The 19,085-nt window shown below is 38.4% G+C and overlaps 1 protein-coding gene across 3 annotated transcripts in view; it reads right to left on the bottom strand.

Moving 5' to 3' along the window:
• STAT4 (signal transducer and activator of transcription 4) overlaps positions 1 to 18,646 on the bottom strand; it is a 98,559-nt gene extending 79,913 nt beyond the window's left edge. For all 3 annotated transcript variants that reach the window (XM_065927711.1, XM_065927710.1, XM_065927712.1), the window contains exons 1-3: positions 18,591 to 18,646; positions 15,839 to 15,967; positions 14,414 to 14,558 (exon numbers count right to left, since the gene is read on the bottom strand). In XM_065927711.1, coding sequence (XP_065783783.1) covers positions 14,414 to 14,558; positions 15,839 to 15,966 — 273 coding nt within the window. In that variant the 5' untranslated portion in view covers position 15,967; positions 18,591 to 18,646. The remainder of the gene's footprint in view (positions 1 to 14,413; positions 14,559 to 15,838; positions 15,968 to 18,590) is intronic.
• Between the last annotated feature and the right edge of the window lie 439 nt (positions 18,647 to 19,085).

The raw sequence follows: 19,085 nt of genomic DNA, 5'->3' as shown, positions 1-19,085 counted from the left end.
TTGTTGTATTGTTGAAAAATAGGAAAAAGTAGTAAATATCCAAATAATAGGTGAATACAAATAACGCTGAAAAAGAGAATTTAATGGTATAGAATGCTATTCCATCGTTGGTTGATTGGATGATTCTTTAACTGTATTAAGCTTCCCAGGTGGCGCTAGTGGTAAAGAACCTGCCTGTCAAAGCAGTAGACACAGGTTTGATCCTTGGGTCAGGGAGATCCCCTGGAGAAGGACATGGCATCCCTCCAGTATTCTTGCCTGGAGAATCCTCATGGATAGAGGAGCCTGGCAGGCTGCAGTCCACAGGGTCTCAGTTGGACGTGACTGAAGCAACTTAGCATGCACACACGCATGCAAGCTTAGAAAGGATATAAAACAATACCAATATTTTTTTTAAGTTAAAACATATATTTGAGTAGAATCATTGGCAGGAAATATACTATAATATACTATTTTATAATGCTATCATGTTAACAGTGGTTATCAGTTAAAGATGGGATTACAGATGGTTCTTTTTTCCTTATTATTTATCTATGTTTTCTAAACTTTCATTATTGGATGTGTATCCAATACACAAATATTTTTGTGATAAAAAATAAAGTTCTTTAAAAATCAGTAGTTATAATATTGAACTACATCAGCATAAAGATATAATCTACAGGAACTCAGAGATAAACCACCTATAAGGCTCTGAATGTGTGTTGTTTGAGGCTTAATAACTCAGGAAAGTTGGCTGCCTTTGAGAGGACACCTGAAGCTAAAGTGTTCACATGCTTATTAAAAGGGCTCTTATAGAGCAGATTACCAACAAGTGCATGTTTATTAGTTGATTTGCAAGGTTGGAGTTTAGGACCAATATGTAGAGCTAAAAAGAGTTAAAAACATGGGAAATTAATAGGCCCCTCAATACAGTTTGTTTTCTAATTCATGGAGAACTATTTTTAAAAAATAAAAATCAGATATTCTTCCATTCAATAAGTCCTTTCATTCACTGACAAGTGAACAATGGGAAAACGGGTTTAATTTATAGCAAAACGACAAAAGAAGGCATTTTCTGATAACCATGTTGGTACTGGAAAGCTACAAAGTGTGTTCATGCAGTAGCCTTCCCTAGAGATTTTAAATAACAGGAAATAGATTGAAGTGGTTCAGCTGTGGTTTTAAAAACCAAAGGGTGGGACACCCTTGGTAATCTTTTTTTTTGCCCTTTGGCTTCTTGCTTATAGATGAGAATATAGGAGGGGGAGAATGAATAATGTTCGATACCAATACAGCACTTAAAGATGATAATTATAGAACTTAAAATGACAAGCAAAAGACAGACGTGAGGTTTTAAATTTCATTGTACTTGTAGAGATGCAGTGGAGTGAAAACTGCAAACTAGATGCCCAGTTCTAGAAGGATGGGTAGAGTAAGGTACATCCATAAAATAGTAAAGACCTACAGAAGAACACTGAAAAACATTGCCAGGATAAATGAAAGATTTAACCATATGGATGTTTTAGGTGACTGCCAGAAGTCTGGGGGTAGTGGAAGAGTGAGGAAGTTGCAATTATGTACAGCAAGATTGACTAAAGTTAATACTGTATCAAATAATGTAAATACACTGAGAGTAGATTTCAGGTGCTCTTATCACACACACAAAAGTGATAACTGAGATAATACTAATTAGCTTGACTGCAGTAATCTTTTCATTATGTACATGTATATCAAATCATCATACTGGGCATATTAAATACATATTTACATATATATAAGAATAAAAACTCTAGATTGTGGTTTTGTATCCTTTCCTCAAAGGTTTCTCAGCTTTTGCTGCTTCTGGTCCCATCCAGTCCAAATTCTCTCACATGTACAACACACTCTAAAAAACATGTGTTCCCAAACCCAATCCCCTTCATCTTTAGAAACTGGTGATTTCAGCAAGAAAGTTTTATTATCAAAGTTGAGTTTATGGACGCTAAACTGCAGTCACAATGATGCCATGACATTTGCTCCTTTTTTTTTTTTTTTTAATTATTTTTTTTTTATTTTTCAGGGGGTTTTGTCATACATTGATGTTTATTTAGGATACTGCTTGTAGCAGGAGAGAGTCACTGTTTCAACATCGACTACACTGCTGATTAAATGAGGTGCTGAGCCCCTACTAGGTTCTGGGCTTGTGTCAAACTCTGGGAATGCAGAGATGAACATGCCAAGGAGCTCACAGCCTCATGGAGAAAACAGGTAAGCAAGCAGACACATTAGTTCCAGTTACTTTCCATTAACTTTCTGCTGTACTCCACTAGAATTTAACAAACTCATCTTGTTATCCCACTTTCTGCCCCAAACCTAATCATTACGCATCAACATCATACAGTAACCCAAACTAAAACTCTCAATCATCTCTCATTTCTTGCTCTGCCCTCTCACACATTTCATATCTATCCACTCGTTGATACATTCTTTTACCAGATTATCTCACGACTCCAGCACATTTTTTTCACCCTTGTCATTGCCCAGCTCAACATCGCTTGAACTACTGCAATAATGTCTGGACAGGTCTCTGTGCCTAAATGTTCACCTCTGCCCCTCTATGCTCCACACTGTTGCCATGAAGCCTCTGTCTGTCTGTCTATCATCTCTACGTCTTTTTCTGGGAAGACTATTTATTGTTCAGAGAAAGATACAGAAGAGTCCAGAGGAGGAGAAATACTAAATTGATGATATACTGAACTACAGAGAACCAATGAGATACTAATTTTTCCCAAAAGAAATCTTGACAGAAATGAGGTAAGTTATGAAAACCTGGTAAGTAGAAAAGGCAGCTGGCTGTTTTTTGTTTTTTTTTTTAGTTTGATATGGCACTGTTTATTTTCTCATTTCCACATCTTGCAACAGACAGAGATGACAGATTAAAGGACAGAAAACGGGCAGGTTCTTGACTCCCCAGGCACACAGGAGGGTCTTCATGTCTCTGGTGAGCATAGTTCTTGGCTACCGGTACCATAATAAATAAGTGGATTGTTTATTTTTGCTTCAATTTTTATGCTTTTACTAAACTTGTACAAAAATGTTTAAAGCAGCAAACACCAAGATAACAAACAAGTCTTATAAATTACCTTGGTTTTGACTAAGTATCTCTTTGGAAATTTTCCAGGTCACAATGAATTTGGCACAGTTTAACCAAGCTTTCCTATAAGTCTTCATTATGTTAGCGCCTCGCTGTGCACTCAGCGCACAGGGAGTGACGTCATTACGTTCTTGACCAAGGTAGCCAATCACAGGTCTATGGTAATAAGGGCAGCAACCAAGTACCAAATATTTGGCTCTATACCCTGATTTTTTTTTAAAGGAAGTAGTGTGAGAGATGGAGAAGGAAATGGCAACCCACTCCAGTGTTCTTGCTTGGAGAAATCCTGGGACGGGGGAGCCTGGTGGGCTGCCGTCTATGGGGTCGCACAGAGTCGGACACGACTGAAGCGACTGAGCAGCAGCAGCAGTGTGAGAGATCGGTGTCAACTGAGCAAATTGTTCCCCAGGTCATTTCTGGAGAAATCAGTAAGAGAAGCCCAGAGGGGAACTGGTGACTTGGTGAGAAAATAGCTTCTTTCCCAAACAATGAACTTTTCATTGACAACTCACAATTGATACCTTTAAAGTTATTTGGATCAATTAAAGGCAATTATTCAATGCCTATGAACTAAGAACTTCCCAGCTGGTGCTAGTGGTAAAGAACCTACCTGCCAGTACAGGAGACATAAGAGACACAGGTTCTATCCCTGGAGCAGGAAATGGTAACCCACTTCAGTATTATTGCCTAGAGAAACTGCGTGGACAGAGGAGCCTGGTGGACTACAGTCCACAGGATCACAGAGTCAGACATGACTGAATTGGTTTAACACATAGGCACTATGAACTAAATCTAATTATATACTAATTTTAGATAGCAACTTGATCATTATTCACTCAGATCACAGTTTTAAAGCTAAAATAAAATGGTTTCTTACAAACTTGGATTATACTGACTAACTTGTTTATAAGTGGATTGTTTATTTTTGCTCCAATTTTTATGCTTTTACTAAACTTGTACAAAAATGTTTAAAGCAGCAAACACCAAGATAACAAACAAGTCTTATAAATTACCTTGGTTTTGACTAAGTATCTCTTCGGAAAGTTTCCAGGTCACAATGAATTTGGAACAGTCTAACCAAGCTTTCCTATAAGTCTTCATCTCCATGAGATGGGGACAACTAAAAAAAGAAACTAATTAAAAAACAACAACAACTGCTAGCAGAATGATACAATTATCCCACTTTTAAGATGAACATCTGCTCAGCTTTTTCTTCAGTCACCATGATGCCATCAGCAAAAGGAACCCATGGATACTAAACATCAGCTTATGACACTTAACATTTTCATATCCTCTTCCCCAACTGGCATCTGTGTCTCTCCACCCACGTTCTCAATGGTGATATTAGTCATCATACTAGGGGCTATAGAAATCTATTTAATTATATTCTTGGGGATGACTGCTCTCTCTGAGGTTTGGCAGCTCCCCTAAAAGCTTCTGTTACAGTCTGTCAGGCTGACAGATTCAGGCCTCATCTTTATGTCTGGACTTTCCATGATAGCTCTTGGATAAATTTCATGAGCTTCATGTTTAGTTTTGGGACTTTGGCAGTCCAGTGGTTGGAACTTCGCTTTCCATTGCACACAGGTGTGAGTTTGGTTCCTGGATGAGGAGTTAAGCTCCCACATGCCTTGGGACTCAAAAAGCCAAGAAACACTTAAAAAAAAAAAAAAAAAACCCAGAAACAATATTGTAACAAATTCAATAAAGATTTTAAAAGTTGGTCTACATTAAAAATCATTAACAAAAAAAAGAATATTTTTTCTTTTCCTTGGGAACACTATAGCTAGGTTTTGTATTAGGGGAAATAAAACTTATCCAATCTCTAAATTTAGGTGATTTGAGGAGAGGGAGAATAGGAGCTGGAATGAGGAAAGAAAAAGCTTTAAGTCTTAGGAAATTCTCCAAAGTTATTTTGCCTACGGCAGATAAGGGATGGGTCTTTCTAGAGAGAAAGATTGCTCTATATATGTTTTCAAAAAAACCTACATTCATGTTCCACTTGGCTCAAAAACCTTTGATAGCTCCCCATTGCCAAAGTACAAACTGCTTCAGTTCGGTTCAGTTCAGTTGCTCAGTCATGTCTGACTCTTTTCAACCCCATGAACCACAGCAAGCCAGGCCTCCCTGTCCACCACCAACTCCTGGAGCCTACCCAAACTCATGTCCATTGAGTCAGTGATGCCATCCAACCATCTCATCCTCTGTTGTCCCCTTCTCCTACTGCCCTCAATCTTTCCCAGCATCAGGGTCTTTTCAAATGAATCAGCTCTTTGAATCAGGTGGTCAAAGTACTGGAGATTCAGTTCAGCATCAGTCTTTCCAATGAATATTCAGGACTAATTTCCTTTAGGATGGACTGGTTGGATCTCGTTGCAGTCCAAAGGACTCTCAAGAGTCTTCTCCAACACCACAGTTCAAAAGCATCAATTCTTCAGCACTCAGCTTTCTTTATAGTTCCACTCTCACATCCATACATGACGACCACTGGAAAAACCGTAGCCTTGACCAGATGGACCTCATACAAGGTCCCTGTTAATGCTTGAAGTGCCAAGCTTGTTTGAGGGATGGGCATTCGTTCCCCTGTTGCATTCCTGCTCCTGCTTTTCCCTCTGTACATGATTCCTTTCCCTCCCTTCTTCTTGTCAGAGTTCTGCATCGTCCTCTTAGAACCAGCTCAATTGTTCCCAACTCTATTGTGACTGTAAGAAATCCAAATCATCATTTGGAACTTAAAAACATATGGACTATAAACAAATAATTATTTCATAAGAGGGAAAGAACAAATCATCACAGACACATGATACAGTGTGAGGGAAGACTTAGTAAGGAGGGAGAGCAATCCTGGCGGGCCTGGATAAGATACAGGCTTGGAGGAACATGCAAAAAATGATCCATGAATGACGTCTCAGGTGGGTGGGATCTTGAGTTGATCGCCTGGGATTTCCAGTTTAGTGTGATGTGCATGAGCATTGTGATGTACACTACCCACCTTCTGTTGGCTGTCCCAGATTATGCAGCAAACAAAATCCTGACCCCTAACTCACACTTCATCTTAGATGGCATGACTTGCAGGTCTCTTAGGCTTTGAAATATGAGCATTGTGATACTGGCATCACAGAAGGAAAATAGGGATGTGTCCTGAGGATTTGGGAAAATAACTGTGGCATGAAAATGACAAACTGGCTGCTGCCCATGTGTAGAAAATAACCTGAAGGACTGAAGCTTTCATTTGGCTCCTTCAGAGTTAACACCAACTGGCTACACCAGGCTCTGTTCAGGTTGGAGGCTGAAGTCACCTCGTCACCTCTCTTGTATATGGTGTACATAGGGGAAGGAAGAGGAGTGAACTAAGAAAGCAGCATGAGTTAGAGGAGACCATCTGGTAGATTCAGAGCCACTCAATAGTCTAAAAAAAAAAAAAAAAACAAACTTTTTTCTCCATCATATTGCAAAAATGTGCTTCTAATCTTCTAATTTGTCATGTCAAAAATCTCACTTTGCTTGATACTCAGAACCAACAGTAGGATTTTTACAGACTGGACCAGAGGAACCACAGTTTACCCAACTTTAGAGAACCTTTCAACCCCAAAATGTATTTTTGTTCAGGCAAATCCAAACACCTCTGACAAAGAGGCCACAAGAGTGTAGAGAATAGAACATGTTAGGTGTGGTTTGCACTTGCTCGTGCCCCCTCACACATAGAGTCTAAAACTCTCACTAACAGACTCATTACCCTGGTGGGTGAAAAATGTTCTGTAGGTGATGGGACTTCTAACCACAGAGTTAATCACCAAAACCCTGAACTCAGCCTTCTAATGGAGGTTTGATTTTTTTTTAAAATCAGACAAGTTTGCTATTGTCTGTTTCCTCTTACTTCCTGATACTAATTTGTGACGGACAGCCATTGAGGCTCCTATAAGTTAAAAACAAAACATAGGAGGTGTGAATTTTTTAGACTGTAAACTTCATGACTTCCTCCAATTGTATTCCTAGTGCTTAAGATGTAACTGATAATATAATAAGAACTTGTCTAATATTTGTTGACCAGATAATAAGATTGGCTATGTGATATTTATAAAATACTCAGTACAAAGTGACAAAGTATGAAAATGGAAAGATAGAGTCATTTGCCTATTGGCAAACAGTAACAAAAAGAAAGCCACACAATAAAATTTCAAAATGCAAATATAACAAACGGGTCAAAGAGGATATTTTAAGTTAATTTTTTTAAGTTGAATTAACCAATACTATTTTGTACTTATGCTCCTCACAACCTAGTAACAAATACACAAAGCAAAAACTTCTAGAAGTTTAAGAGTTGATAAACCCCAATAATAGAAAAAGATTGACTCAGTATACCGCTTTCAAAAATCAACGGAATTTTCTAACAGGTTGCCCTGATTCTTTCTTGACTAACTACAGTTCATTTAAAAATCAGAGTAAGCTTTGAAAAACAGAAATCAGTTCATGTCACACCTCTGCCCAAACCTCTCAATGGCTCCTCATCACACTCAGAATAAGACTCAGAATCTTGACCAGGGCCCACAAGATTCTATACAAGGCAGCCCAGGCTCACGCCTTTGATCTCACCAGTTTTTTATTTCATATTTTAGATACATCCTTGTAAAAAGTATAGTTTGGCTTAGAACTGCTAAGTTTGATTCACATAGTGAATGGTTTTTTCTGATATATTATTGCACATTTTCAACCTTTTATGTACTCTATTTTTACTTTTTTGCAGTGAAACTTTTGAAATTTTAACATGTGTGCTTACCATCTGTTTCTGATTTCTTTTAGTAATTTCTTCTGTGAGCATACCGTTGTAGATTTTGTATAGTATTATACAAACTTTTAATTTTGCATAATAATTGAACTGGGTATAGAATTCTAAGTTTCTGGATATTAAGCTTTACACTCTTATCTCACTTGATACTGTTTTAAACTTGGCTTTCAGTTTTTCTCATTTCTAAGTAGGTAATATATTTGGGCTCTCTTGCTACTTTCAGGATCTTTTCTTTCTCTCTGGTGTCCTATACTTTCTTTTTATTTACCATGCTTGGGGCCTGTATTTCTAGAGTTTAAAGATATATGATGGGCTTCCCAGGTGGTGCCAGTAGCAAAGAACTTGCTTGCCTATGCAGGAGACATAAGAGACTCGAGTTCGATCATTGGGTTGGGAAGATTCCCCTGAAGGAAGGCATGGCAACCCACTCTAGTTTTCTTGCTTGGAGAGTCCCATGGACAAAGGAGCCTGGCAGGCTACAGTTCAAAGTGTCACAAAGAGTCAGGCACCACTGAAGTACTTACCATGCATGCACATGGATAAATGACAGGATGCATGACAGCCACAAGTTCAGGTCCTACACACAGTTCTGTTTCATAGTTCAAAAGTTTTTTGGTTCTATGTGTATGTGTGTGTGCTCAGTTGCTTCAGCCATGTCTGACTCTTTGCGACCCTATGGATTGTAGCCCACTGGGCTCCTCTGTCCGTGGGATTCTCCAGGCAAGAATACTGGAGTGGGTTGTTGTGCCCTCCTCCAGAGGATCTTCCTGCTTCTCTGGCAGTGCAGGCAGATTATTTACCATTGAGCCACTGGGGAAGCCCTTTTGGTTCTATAACTTGCCTTAATTTGTGATAAATTTATCTATGCATTTAAAGTCTGTTACATTTTATCTATCATTTTGATGTATTTTTAGTGAGATCATTTTTATGTTTAGCTAGCTAGAAACAGAAATCAAAACTGGACTAATGAAACACTTAGATTAGATATGAACAAGAGCACTCCATATTAAAGTATATAGACCATTTCTGTCACTCAAAAACATATAGTGTTAAATTCATGTATAAGGAAAAAAAGGCTGGAAATTAAGTATTTGAATAAAGAAGTTAGACAAAGGATAAACTAAACTGAAGACATTAGATGGATATAGCACCAGATTGGTACATGATATATGTCCATTGGGCTTCCCAGGTGGCTCAGTGGTAAAGAATCTGCCTGCCAATGCAAGAGACACAAGAGACAAAGGAGATGCGGGTTCAATCCCTGGGTCAGGAATATCCCCTGGAGGAGGAAATGGCAACCTACTCCAATATTCTTGCCTGGGAAATCCCATGGATAGAGGAGTCTGGAGAGTTACAGTCCATGGGGTTGAAAAGAGTCGCCGGACGTGACTTAGCAACTACGCATACATGCAGGCATGTGTCCATTACAAGTATGGACAAGAACACCAGAATTCTTACTCTACTGGGAGAGTGTAAACTTGTATAACTATTTTTGGAAAACAATTTTGGCATGATCTAGTACAATTAAAGATATACATAACCCAAGATTCATTGTTTCACTCCCAGGTCTATGTCTCAGAGAACTGCATGTGCCAAGGGGTACACACAAGAATATTCAAACCACAATGTCTGAAATAGCAAAGAAATACTGGAAATAACCCAAGTGACCATCAACATGAAAACAAATAGATTATGACATAGTCACACAATGGAATACTGTGTAGCAATGAAAATGAATGAACCACTGCTGTATACATCAACACGGGTGAATCTCAGGAATTATGTTGCATGAAGAAAAGTCATGAAGAATAAATATGTGATCCTATTTATGTGAATAGGATAGAAAATGTGATCCTATTTACATGGCATTTGGTAACTTGCAAACCTATATATCATCTAAAGATGCCAATATATGATAAACTGTAATGAAAAGAAAGAGACTGATTAATGCAAAATTTAGATTAGTGATTACTGTGAATGGGGAGAGAGCAGAGAGGAATTGGGGGTGGGGAAACAGAAGGCTACAAAGATACTGACAGCAACTGAGTATAAAATGTCAATAGTAGCCTGCTCTACTATCTATCTATCATACGGAATGAGAGAGAGAGTGATGTTAGGAATGATGTTTATCAAATATTAATATGGTTATATCTTAGCAGTAGATTTTGTATTATTTCATATTTTATTTGCATATTTTATATTGCTTCAATTTTTAAAATCACGAATATGCACCATTTAAATTATTTTAAAGTCATTTTATCTGAGGAAAAGAGACAGTAAAAGGTTGCTGGAGGCTAAATATTTGTGACTCCCCAATGCATATGCTGTAACCCTACCCCCTAAAGTGATGGTATTAGGAGGTAGAGCCTCTGATAAATGACTAGATTGCAAGGGCAGAGCTCTCTTGAATGGGATTAGCATTCTTTTAAGAGAGAACATAGAGAGCTTCCTTGTGAGGTTACATTAAAGCTGAATCAGATACTGAACATGCCAGCACCTTGATCTTGGGCTTCCTGTCCAGAACTGTGAAAAATAAATGTCTTTTATATAAAATTTACTCTGTCAATTGTATTTTGTTATAACATCCAGAACAGACTAAGACCCAGACAGGAAGATGAATAAACAAAAGAGATTTTCAATTGAAAATCAAAGATCAAAGATACAGTAATCAAACTCCAAGGTGCTAAAAATATGTTAAAAACTCAATGCACAAAAACCTGCACATAAATATTAATAAGAGTTTTGTTTATAATTCCCCAACACATATAAACACACTGTAGTACCTCCATAAAAAGGAATTATCATTCAGCGATTTAAAAAAGCTACCAAGCTACAAAAAGCCACAGAGGAAACTTAAAACATATTAATAAGTGAGGAAAGTCAAATTGAAAAGTCTACATACTGTATGATTTCAACTATATGACATTTTGAAAAAGGTGGAACTATACAGTAAAAAGATTAGTGATTGCTGGGAGCTGGGGCATGGGGAGGGAAGGAGGAATAAATTGGTGGAGCAGAGGAAATTTTTAGGGCAGTGAAACTGAAATCGCGGATCCAATACATCATGCACTTGCCAAAACCTACAGAATTGTATACCACAGAGAGTAAATGCTAATACAATCTTGGATTTTAGTAACAATGTACTATAATAGGTTTATCAACTGAAACAAAGTACAAAAAATTGCCAGATAATAAGAGAAATTAGGGAGAGGCAGGTGGAGAGGGAGCATATACAGAATTCTACTTTCTATTCAATTTTCCTTAAACCTAAAACTGCTCTAAAAAATAAATTCTATTAGTTTAAAAAATAAGCCCCAAGAACAGAATGAAGCGTTCTTGAAATATCTGGGCCAGGTATTTATTTTTAGCAAATCCTAACACAGTCCTTACTACATGTTCTACAATTTTTTAATGCTCCTAACATCCTTGTGGGGTCAATACCACTGTGATTCCACTCATACCGCTGAGGAAATTAAGGCCAGAGAATGTGATCATTTTGCCCTGGCCCACACAGCAAGCAAATCATAGAACCAGGATTCAACCCAATACAGTCCTACCTCCTGACCTTGATCTGAGGCTGCCTCCCCTTAAAAGGACTAAGGTAACCTGGACATCAGTGTTCACTGCTTCCAACTCAGAGATTGCCTTGACTCTTGGTTCAGTGGTTTTGTTTAATTTGTCTTTTATAACAAGCCATTCCAAATTTTTATCAGAAGTAGGTGGGATATAAATAGTAAATTAAAATATTGAAACTGGAGACCTCAGTTGCTCTGACAACCACTAAAATAAATTTAGCTTACACCTGCTTAGTTCCCCTGGGACCATGTTGTTTGATCTTTTATGCTATAAAATTTAAAATAGATTGCATTTAAAATCCCATAGGATAAAAAGGTTCAAACCAGATAAACATAGTGTCAATATTCTTTCAGCAGGAGGTTTTTTTTTTTTTTACTTCATTTTGAGGGAAGGGATCTTGCTTTACCAAAAAGATTTGTCTTCATTGGTGATGTTCTTTATCACTACTTTCTACTGTTTTGAATTAATACAAATATCAATAAGTATAGTTTATAAGTCAAAGGAAGAGCAAGTGGTTTTGTCCATTCAAAATATCCTAACCAATCAAACTGGTTTTGGAGTTTCTAGTTTGTTTCTAGTACCACACTGGGTACCGGAGGGAAGAGGAAGTTCACAAAAGGAGATCAGATTTTTACTTTCAAAGAGCTTGTGACCTTCTTGGGTACATCCCCCACAGATGAGAGGCTGGTTATCTTACGGCACATGCTCCATGGGGAATGAGAAAGCAGGGTGAAGCACAGGTGAAGGCTCCCTTGCCGCCCTGGGGCCTTCACAGGTCCTCTAGGAATGACTGGGAGCTGCACTGGAGGAAGAGAGATGGCAGAGCATTCCTGGCCACCAGATTTTCACGGACAAAGGCTCAGAGTCATTTAAGAGTGGGCTTGCTGTGCTCAGGAACAAGGAGTAGATCTATGGTTTCTAGGGCAGGAATGTGGAGGAGCTTGGGGCAGTTTATTGAAAAGGTCAATAGAGACAAGATGCTGCAAGGTCTGTGACATAAGCAGAGACCTTTGTGCTTGAGCTGAAATGTGATTGGGAATTACTGTGGGTTCTTGGGCTCCCTCACAATCGTATCCCCACTCAGAAAAATGATGGGTTGGACACTTACTCTTGAATAACACTAAGAAGATCCTGCTGTTTTCTCTATCAACAATAAGGTCCATTTTTGAAAGCCTATTTTTTTTTTTTGCCAGAATAAAAGCTCCAGTTTTTCTTATAATCCCAAATAATTATCCTCATTTACATGAAAAGATATAAGAATTTACAAAAATTAAGTGACTTGCCCATGGTCAAATTTTGAGAATCAGAATTTCCAAAGACCACGAATCACCCATTTTATTCATCTATGTCCCTCTGGCAAAGACCAAGGGTCAGCAAACTTTCCTATAAAGGGCCAGATAAGTATTCTTAATACAGACACACACACATATACACATGCACACATTTTTAATTTAGGCCATGGGTCCATGCAGTGTCACAACTACTCAACTGTGCCACTGCAGTGCAAAGGCAGCCAGAGTCAATACATAACTAATTAAGTAAGCTACATTCCACTAAAATATAGAAATTTGAATTTCCTCTAATTTTCATGTCACAAACTTATTTATTTTACTTTTACTCTTTTTTAAACACTCTAAAATGCAAAGACCATTCTTAGTCATGGACCATACAAGAACAGGCAACAGCTACATTTGACTTGTGGGTACCAGTATGCCAAACCTCTGTTTTAGGTCCATTGATTAGAACAATAGCAAATGAAGCCAAGATTAAATGTCTTATCTCTGGAAGAGATAGTTTACTTTACACTGTGAAAAACTCTGTTCTGCTGGTAACAAGTTCATTTCCTGCCCCACTCAAGTCTCTTGCAAATTTGTAGGGGATTACAAAGGCAAAGATAACAGTAAAATGACAATGAAAAAAAAATTCAATCCTAACAACAATAAAACACTAACAATTTAAAAAACAGCAATCCAAGCAACAATAAAAACTTAATATCTATTTCCCTCTCACAGATGTTAGTAATATCAAGAACATTTCTATTATAGTCTAGGAAAAGTCTTCTAAAAATACATTCATTGTAAGTTTGAGGTTCTAAAGATGTATCACTAAGAAATGGTACATGTATATTTCATGTTCTCTAATACATTGTATAGGCACTTTGTAAATAATAGAGCAGTTCATGTTTAGAGTTTGCTTCATTAGCATCTCTGTGTTTAGGTCAATAATAGCCGGCTCTTAATTCTTTAGATCCCTGTTTCACTTATTCATTCATCTGTTTAATCAATGACTATTATACATCTACCATATGTCCAGCTTTGTGGTGGTCACTGGGAATTCAAAACTGAATGTTAAAGGCCTTGCCTTAAGTAACCCACAAATTGAGGGAGAAGAAATGCAGAAGTAACACTAATGTAGAAAAACACTAAATGCTACAGCACAGAAGAGTTGCAGGTGTTATGGGAACACCTTGGTGAATTTTTGGAATGGGAAGCTACAGGACACCAAAGAATGCTTTCGAAGGTGAAGTTTGAACCAAATCTGGAAGAAGACATACGATCATAATGCCTCCACCTATGAATGAGAACAATACCAACTCTGATTTGTTACATATGAGCCAAAGGCAAGAAAGGTTCAGAGAGACAGCTGTGAAACAAGCATCTTTCAGATCCCCGTCCCAGACTCTCATCAATTTGATCATAACTAGTAAACAGTCACATGCAAATCATACCCTCCCCTTTGTGGGCATCTTAAGATTCAAAAGTTGATGAAAAATAAACGTTGGGTAATGAAATAAAATTGAGCACAAAATGTAAAGTCGTAAGAGAATTCAGCTTTTTCCCTTTTAAATATGATATGGAAATACAATAAGACTACTTTTTTAAAAACTGAATTTAAGACTTATAAGACAAATATTTTAAAAAACTAGAATGCATGCTCACCTGAAGGACTTTCCTAATTCTTTTCAGGTTGTGTATTAAAAGTAAGTTTTTCTCTTTGGAAACACGGCCTAACTGTTCATCCAGTTGTATTAACAAGTTTTGAAGAAGAATTGTTGCCATGGTTTCATTGTTAGATGCTGCCTCCCTAAAAAACAAAAATGTTATTACACAGCGGGAAATAGCTTATAAAAATGCCTACTTTTTACCATAATCATTTTAAAGTGATAAATATATCCCACAGTGATAAGCACTTAATGGTTTTAAAAATTAAATTGTATACATATGACAGTATATTCAACATCACTAATCATTAAGGAAATACAAATCAAACCAGGAGATATCACTTCACACCTATTTGGATGCTATTATCGAAAACACAAGTTTTGGTAAGGATGTGAAACTGGAACCTCCTTGTATATAGCCAATGGCAGTGGAAAACTGTGCAGCCAGTAGAGAAAACAGTATGGAGATTCCTCAAATTATAAACATAAAATTACATACAATTCCACTTCTGGGTAGATACTCAAAAGAACTGAAGCAGGGACTTGAGTAGATCATTTGTACATCAACATTTAAATCAGCTTTATTCACAATAGCTGAAAGAAGAAATCACTCAAATGTTCATTGAAGGGTGAATATAGAAATGTAGTATATGCATACAACAAAATATTATTCAACCTTAAAAAGGAAGGAAATTCTGATACATGCTATATGAATGAACCTTGAAAGAATATGCTAAGTTAAATGTTGGTCACAAAATAACTAATTTGGTGTGACTACACTTATATGAAGTACCTAGACTAGTTAAATTCAGAGACAGAAAACAGTGGTTGCCAGGGGCTGGGGTGGAAAGAATGAGGGGTTAATATTTAATGAGCATACAGTTTTAGTTCAGTTTTAAGATGAAAAAGTTCTGGAGATGGATGGTGGTGACGGATGCACAACAATGTGAATATGCTTAAGGCCACTAAACTGAACACCTAACAAATGTGAAAATGGTAAATTTTATGTTATGCATTTTTATCACAATAAAAATTTTAAGAAGACAAAAGCAAAAAAAATTAATTGTACAAGGTGAATAGAGCTTCCAAAAATGTTTGTAAAACATATTAAGAAAAAAATGTTTATTTTATTGAGTCTATGATGGAGAACTGATATAAACAATATACTTACTTCTTGGTTTTTTAATACTTAGAAAATCACTGGGGGTTGGCTTATAAAAAATGAAGCACTAGAACTATAAAGTTTTAATCTACAATGGATGAAACCAGAAAGGACAATGATTCTTCTCCCTTAAGGAAGCTTTCCAAAGCCTCAAAGAAAGTTCTTTACCTGAAAAGAATTTATCTACAGAGTTAAAAGCAGACCATAGAGTAAGTCCATATGTATGCCCTCTAGGGAAAATACAATAACGTTTGATCCTACCAGTCCTGATTTTCAATCCACTGGGCCAGCAGATGCCGAATTTCCATAGGAAAGTTGTCATCATAGAATTGATCAACTTGCTCCAAAAATTTTATTTCTAACTGTTGGACTTGATTCCACTGAGACATGCTATAAAGAAGAGGAAACAATAAAATTTAAAAATAATGTTAATTAGCAACTATGGTACATGTTTTCTTTTCCTTTTTTTTTTTTTTTGGATTTCGGACAAAGACAATGTTATCCATTAAATAACTGGAGAAAAAATTTATTTTATAGTCACTCAATTAAAGAAAACAGAAACAAGAAAATATTTTCAATCCAAAGATAATGCAGTTCTGAGCTTTTTCCTAAGGCATTCTTAAGGAAGGAAAAAGGATTCTTTCTCTACCCCAAGCCATGTCTTTCTTTGTTCTAAAAGAAACATCTGATCCACCTTCTCTAGAAAGCTTTCATTCCCCCTCAAAACCCCTCACATCTGTCTACACAGATGTGTATTCTCAACAATCTTCTTCCCTATTCTGTGCTCCCTTCTCACTATTAGACTTTGAGCAACTTGAAGACAAACAACAAACTAAACTATATCTGTTAAGATCCCTCTTAAAGGCTTTATATGTGCTGTAGCGTTAGCTGCTCAGTCTTTCTGACTCTTTGTGACTCCACAGACTGCAGATCACCAGGCTCCTCTGTTCATGGAATTCTCCATGAACAAGAATGCTGGAGTATGTTGCCATTCCCTTCTTCAGGGGATCTTCCCAAACCAGGAACTGAACCTGGGTCTCCTGCATTTCAGGTGGATTCTTCACCATCTGAGCCACCATACCTGATGTGAGAACTACCCAATAAAAGCTTATTTTATATAAAATTGCCCAATCCCTTTTTATTTCAGATTTGTCTGGCTTCTAAGAGTCAGTCATATTCCTAGACTTCAAGTCTCAGTTTTACCTACATGAAGAGTTTCACATGGACTTCTTTTCAGTTCAAAATACCTCTGAACAAATAAATATTTTTATTTCTCTCTGGAATGATCAACTATTGCTGGGAAAAGCTTTTGAAGTCTACTTTTAACCAGTCTCTGATGTGTATCTGACAGTGGTTAAACCCTTAACATACTGAAGAAGAAACCACTTGTTACGTAGTTGGCAATGTGTCATAAAACAAAAGTATGTGTTTCCCCGACATAACCCCATTCTGTCCAGTTTAGAAGCTTTAGATGTATTTCTTAACTCAAGGAAATGAATATGACATCTCTCCTTGAAATTACAGTATTTTACTTTTCCCAAAGTCAAATTTTTTATAGTTTTGTCACTAATTCTAGATCAAAAAAACAAACAAAAAAAAACCTTTTATGTAATCAATCACAATGGTGTTTCAACTTACCCTGTAGGTATATTAAGATTTCCTTTTGCTTACAGAACATTATGATGATAAATTTCTCAGGTTTCAAAGGGAACCATTTCAGGGGCACCTTTTGTATTTAAAAAAGATTAACGCCAATGTTTTGCTAAAATAAAGCGACTGGAAAAAAAATTTTCACTTTCCTATCACTTTATATTTACACATATAATCCTAGGGGAAAGTGCTCATTAAGTACTCATTAATAGAAGAATGAGTGGGTCTCGGGATGCTGTAAATAGCACAGGTGGCTAGCATTATTCTAGCTTTAAAATGGAAAAAAACAAAAATCTGAGGGACACATAGGCAAAATGACTCTTGCCCAAGACACACAGCTCTTAAGGAACAACCTGAGGTCTCCTGTAACCACACATGGTTGTCTTTCCTGATGCTGGGTGTACACATATTCCTCTCAAAATTGCATTTGTTCCCATGCTACTATCACCATGGCTCTGCTCTATCAGTTTATTCTAGGGAATGACAAAAAGAACAGGTGCTGAGAATAGCATTACAATTGTAACTGCTACGATTGTTCAATCTCTGCTATGATCTGGATGAAAATCTATTTTCTAACTAAGAATTAAGTGGACTGAACCCATCCTAAAGTTAGATCACTCCTAGGATCTGAGTCCACCCTCCAGAGAGCTGAACTCAAGGCTGAACGGGGGAAAGACAGGTTTATAGTCAGGACACGCTTTTCTGTTGCAGCTTCTAGTAATGCCTTTAAAGGACCTAAAAACACCTTCTCTCTCTGAGGGCTAATTCACCCATCCCAAGAAAACTACCGAGCATTTCTTTTGAAGACCGAGTGCCTGCCTACTCTCTTTGAATGCCTGGCCCTAGAAGAAGCCTGATAAACAGGCATTTTGTCCCACCGCCTGGGAGCTAACGCTGCCGCTTTGGGGTTCTGTGAAAAGGGGGCGACCTGCCCTAAAACATCACTGCTCTTATCAAAGCCTCAATCACTAGCTACCTCAGTTGCGGGCTTCTGGCTGAAGCTCAGGCAAGCACTCTAATCCCAGGCATGAGAGTTAAGAGCAGCTGGCTAAGAAAGCGAAGCGGGGGCCACACGCGGCGCGGACACACCCCCGCTGCAGCTCCCGCGGTCTCAGCCACCCAGGTTCACGGTTTCCCGGGCAGAGTGCGGGGGTCTCGCCGCGGGAAGACCCGCGCCACCGCGCACCTTTGAATCATGGAGTCTACCGCTTGTTTCTAAAACTCCTCTTCCTCAGCTAGGGTGCCGGGAAGTAACTGTCAGCACAGCATGCGAGCGGCAAAAGCTCGGCAGCGCGCTGCAGAACCACGTCCTGTCCCGGCCTCCTCCGGAGAAGCCACGCCAAGGTGCGGTCAGCCTCCTTACCTTGGCTCCCTCTGCCCGCGTCCACGGTCGGAATCGCCCTGCGCGGTGCCCCAGGACCTGGCCGCCGACGCCTCCGTCAGAGGGGATTTGCATTTCTCCTCCCACTTGAGGCTTTCCTGTGCGTCAGTGTTAGAGCCTCCGGTACTTTACTTGGGTCGTTCCCACCCACTGTCTATTCTAGAAACGCTCAAGAGCAGAAACAGGTTGGAGCCACCACGCGGGGCGCCCGCTCCTCGTCCCCATCAATCACTGCGGCCAATCCCCGTGGCCCGAGGCCGTCAGGGCCGCACGCTCTTTTTCTTCCGGTTTCCCCAGACTGAGAGCCCCTGCAGGCTTTTGTGCCGCGGTTAGTCGCTCAGTCGTGTCCGACTCTTTGCGACCCCATCCGTGGACTGTAGCCCGCCAGGAGGATTCTCCAGGCAAGAATACTGGAGTGGGTTGCCATGCCTTCTTCCAGGGGATCGTCCCAACCCAGGGATCGAACCCAGGTCTCCA

Source organism: Muntiacus reevesi, chromosome 3, assembly GCF_963930625.1.
Source record: "Muntiacus reevesi chromosome 3, mMunRee1.1, whole genome shotgun sequence".
NCBI classification, from domain to species: Eukaryota; Metazoa; Chordata; class Mammalia; order Artiodactyla; family Cervidae; genus Muntiacus; species Muntiacus reevesi.
The sequence above is the reverse complement of the archived record's forward strand: the minus strand, read 5'-3'. Positions and strand labels throughout refer to the sequence as shown.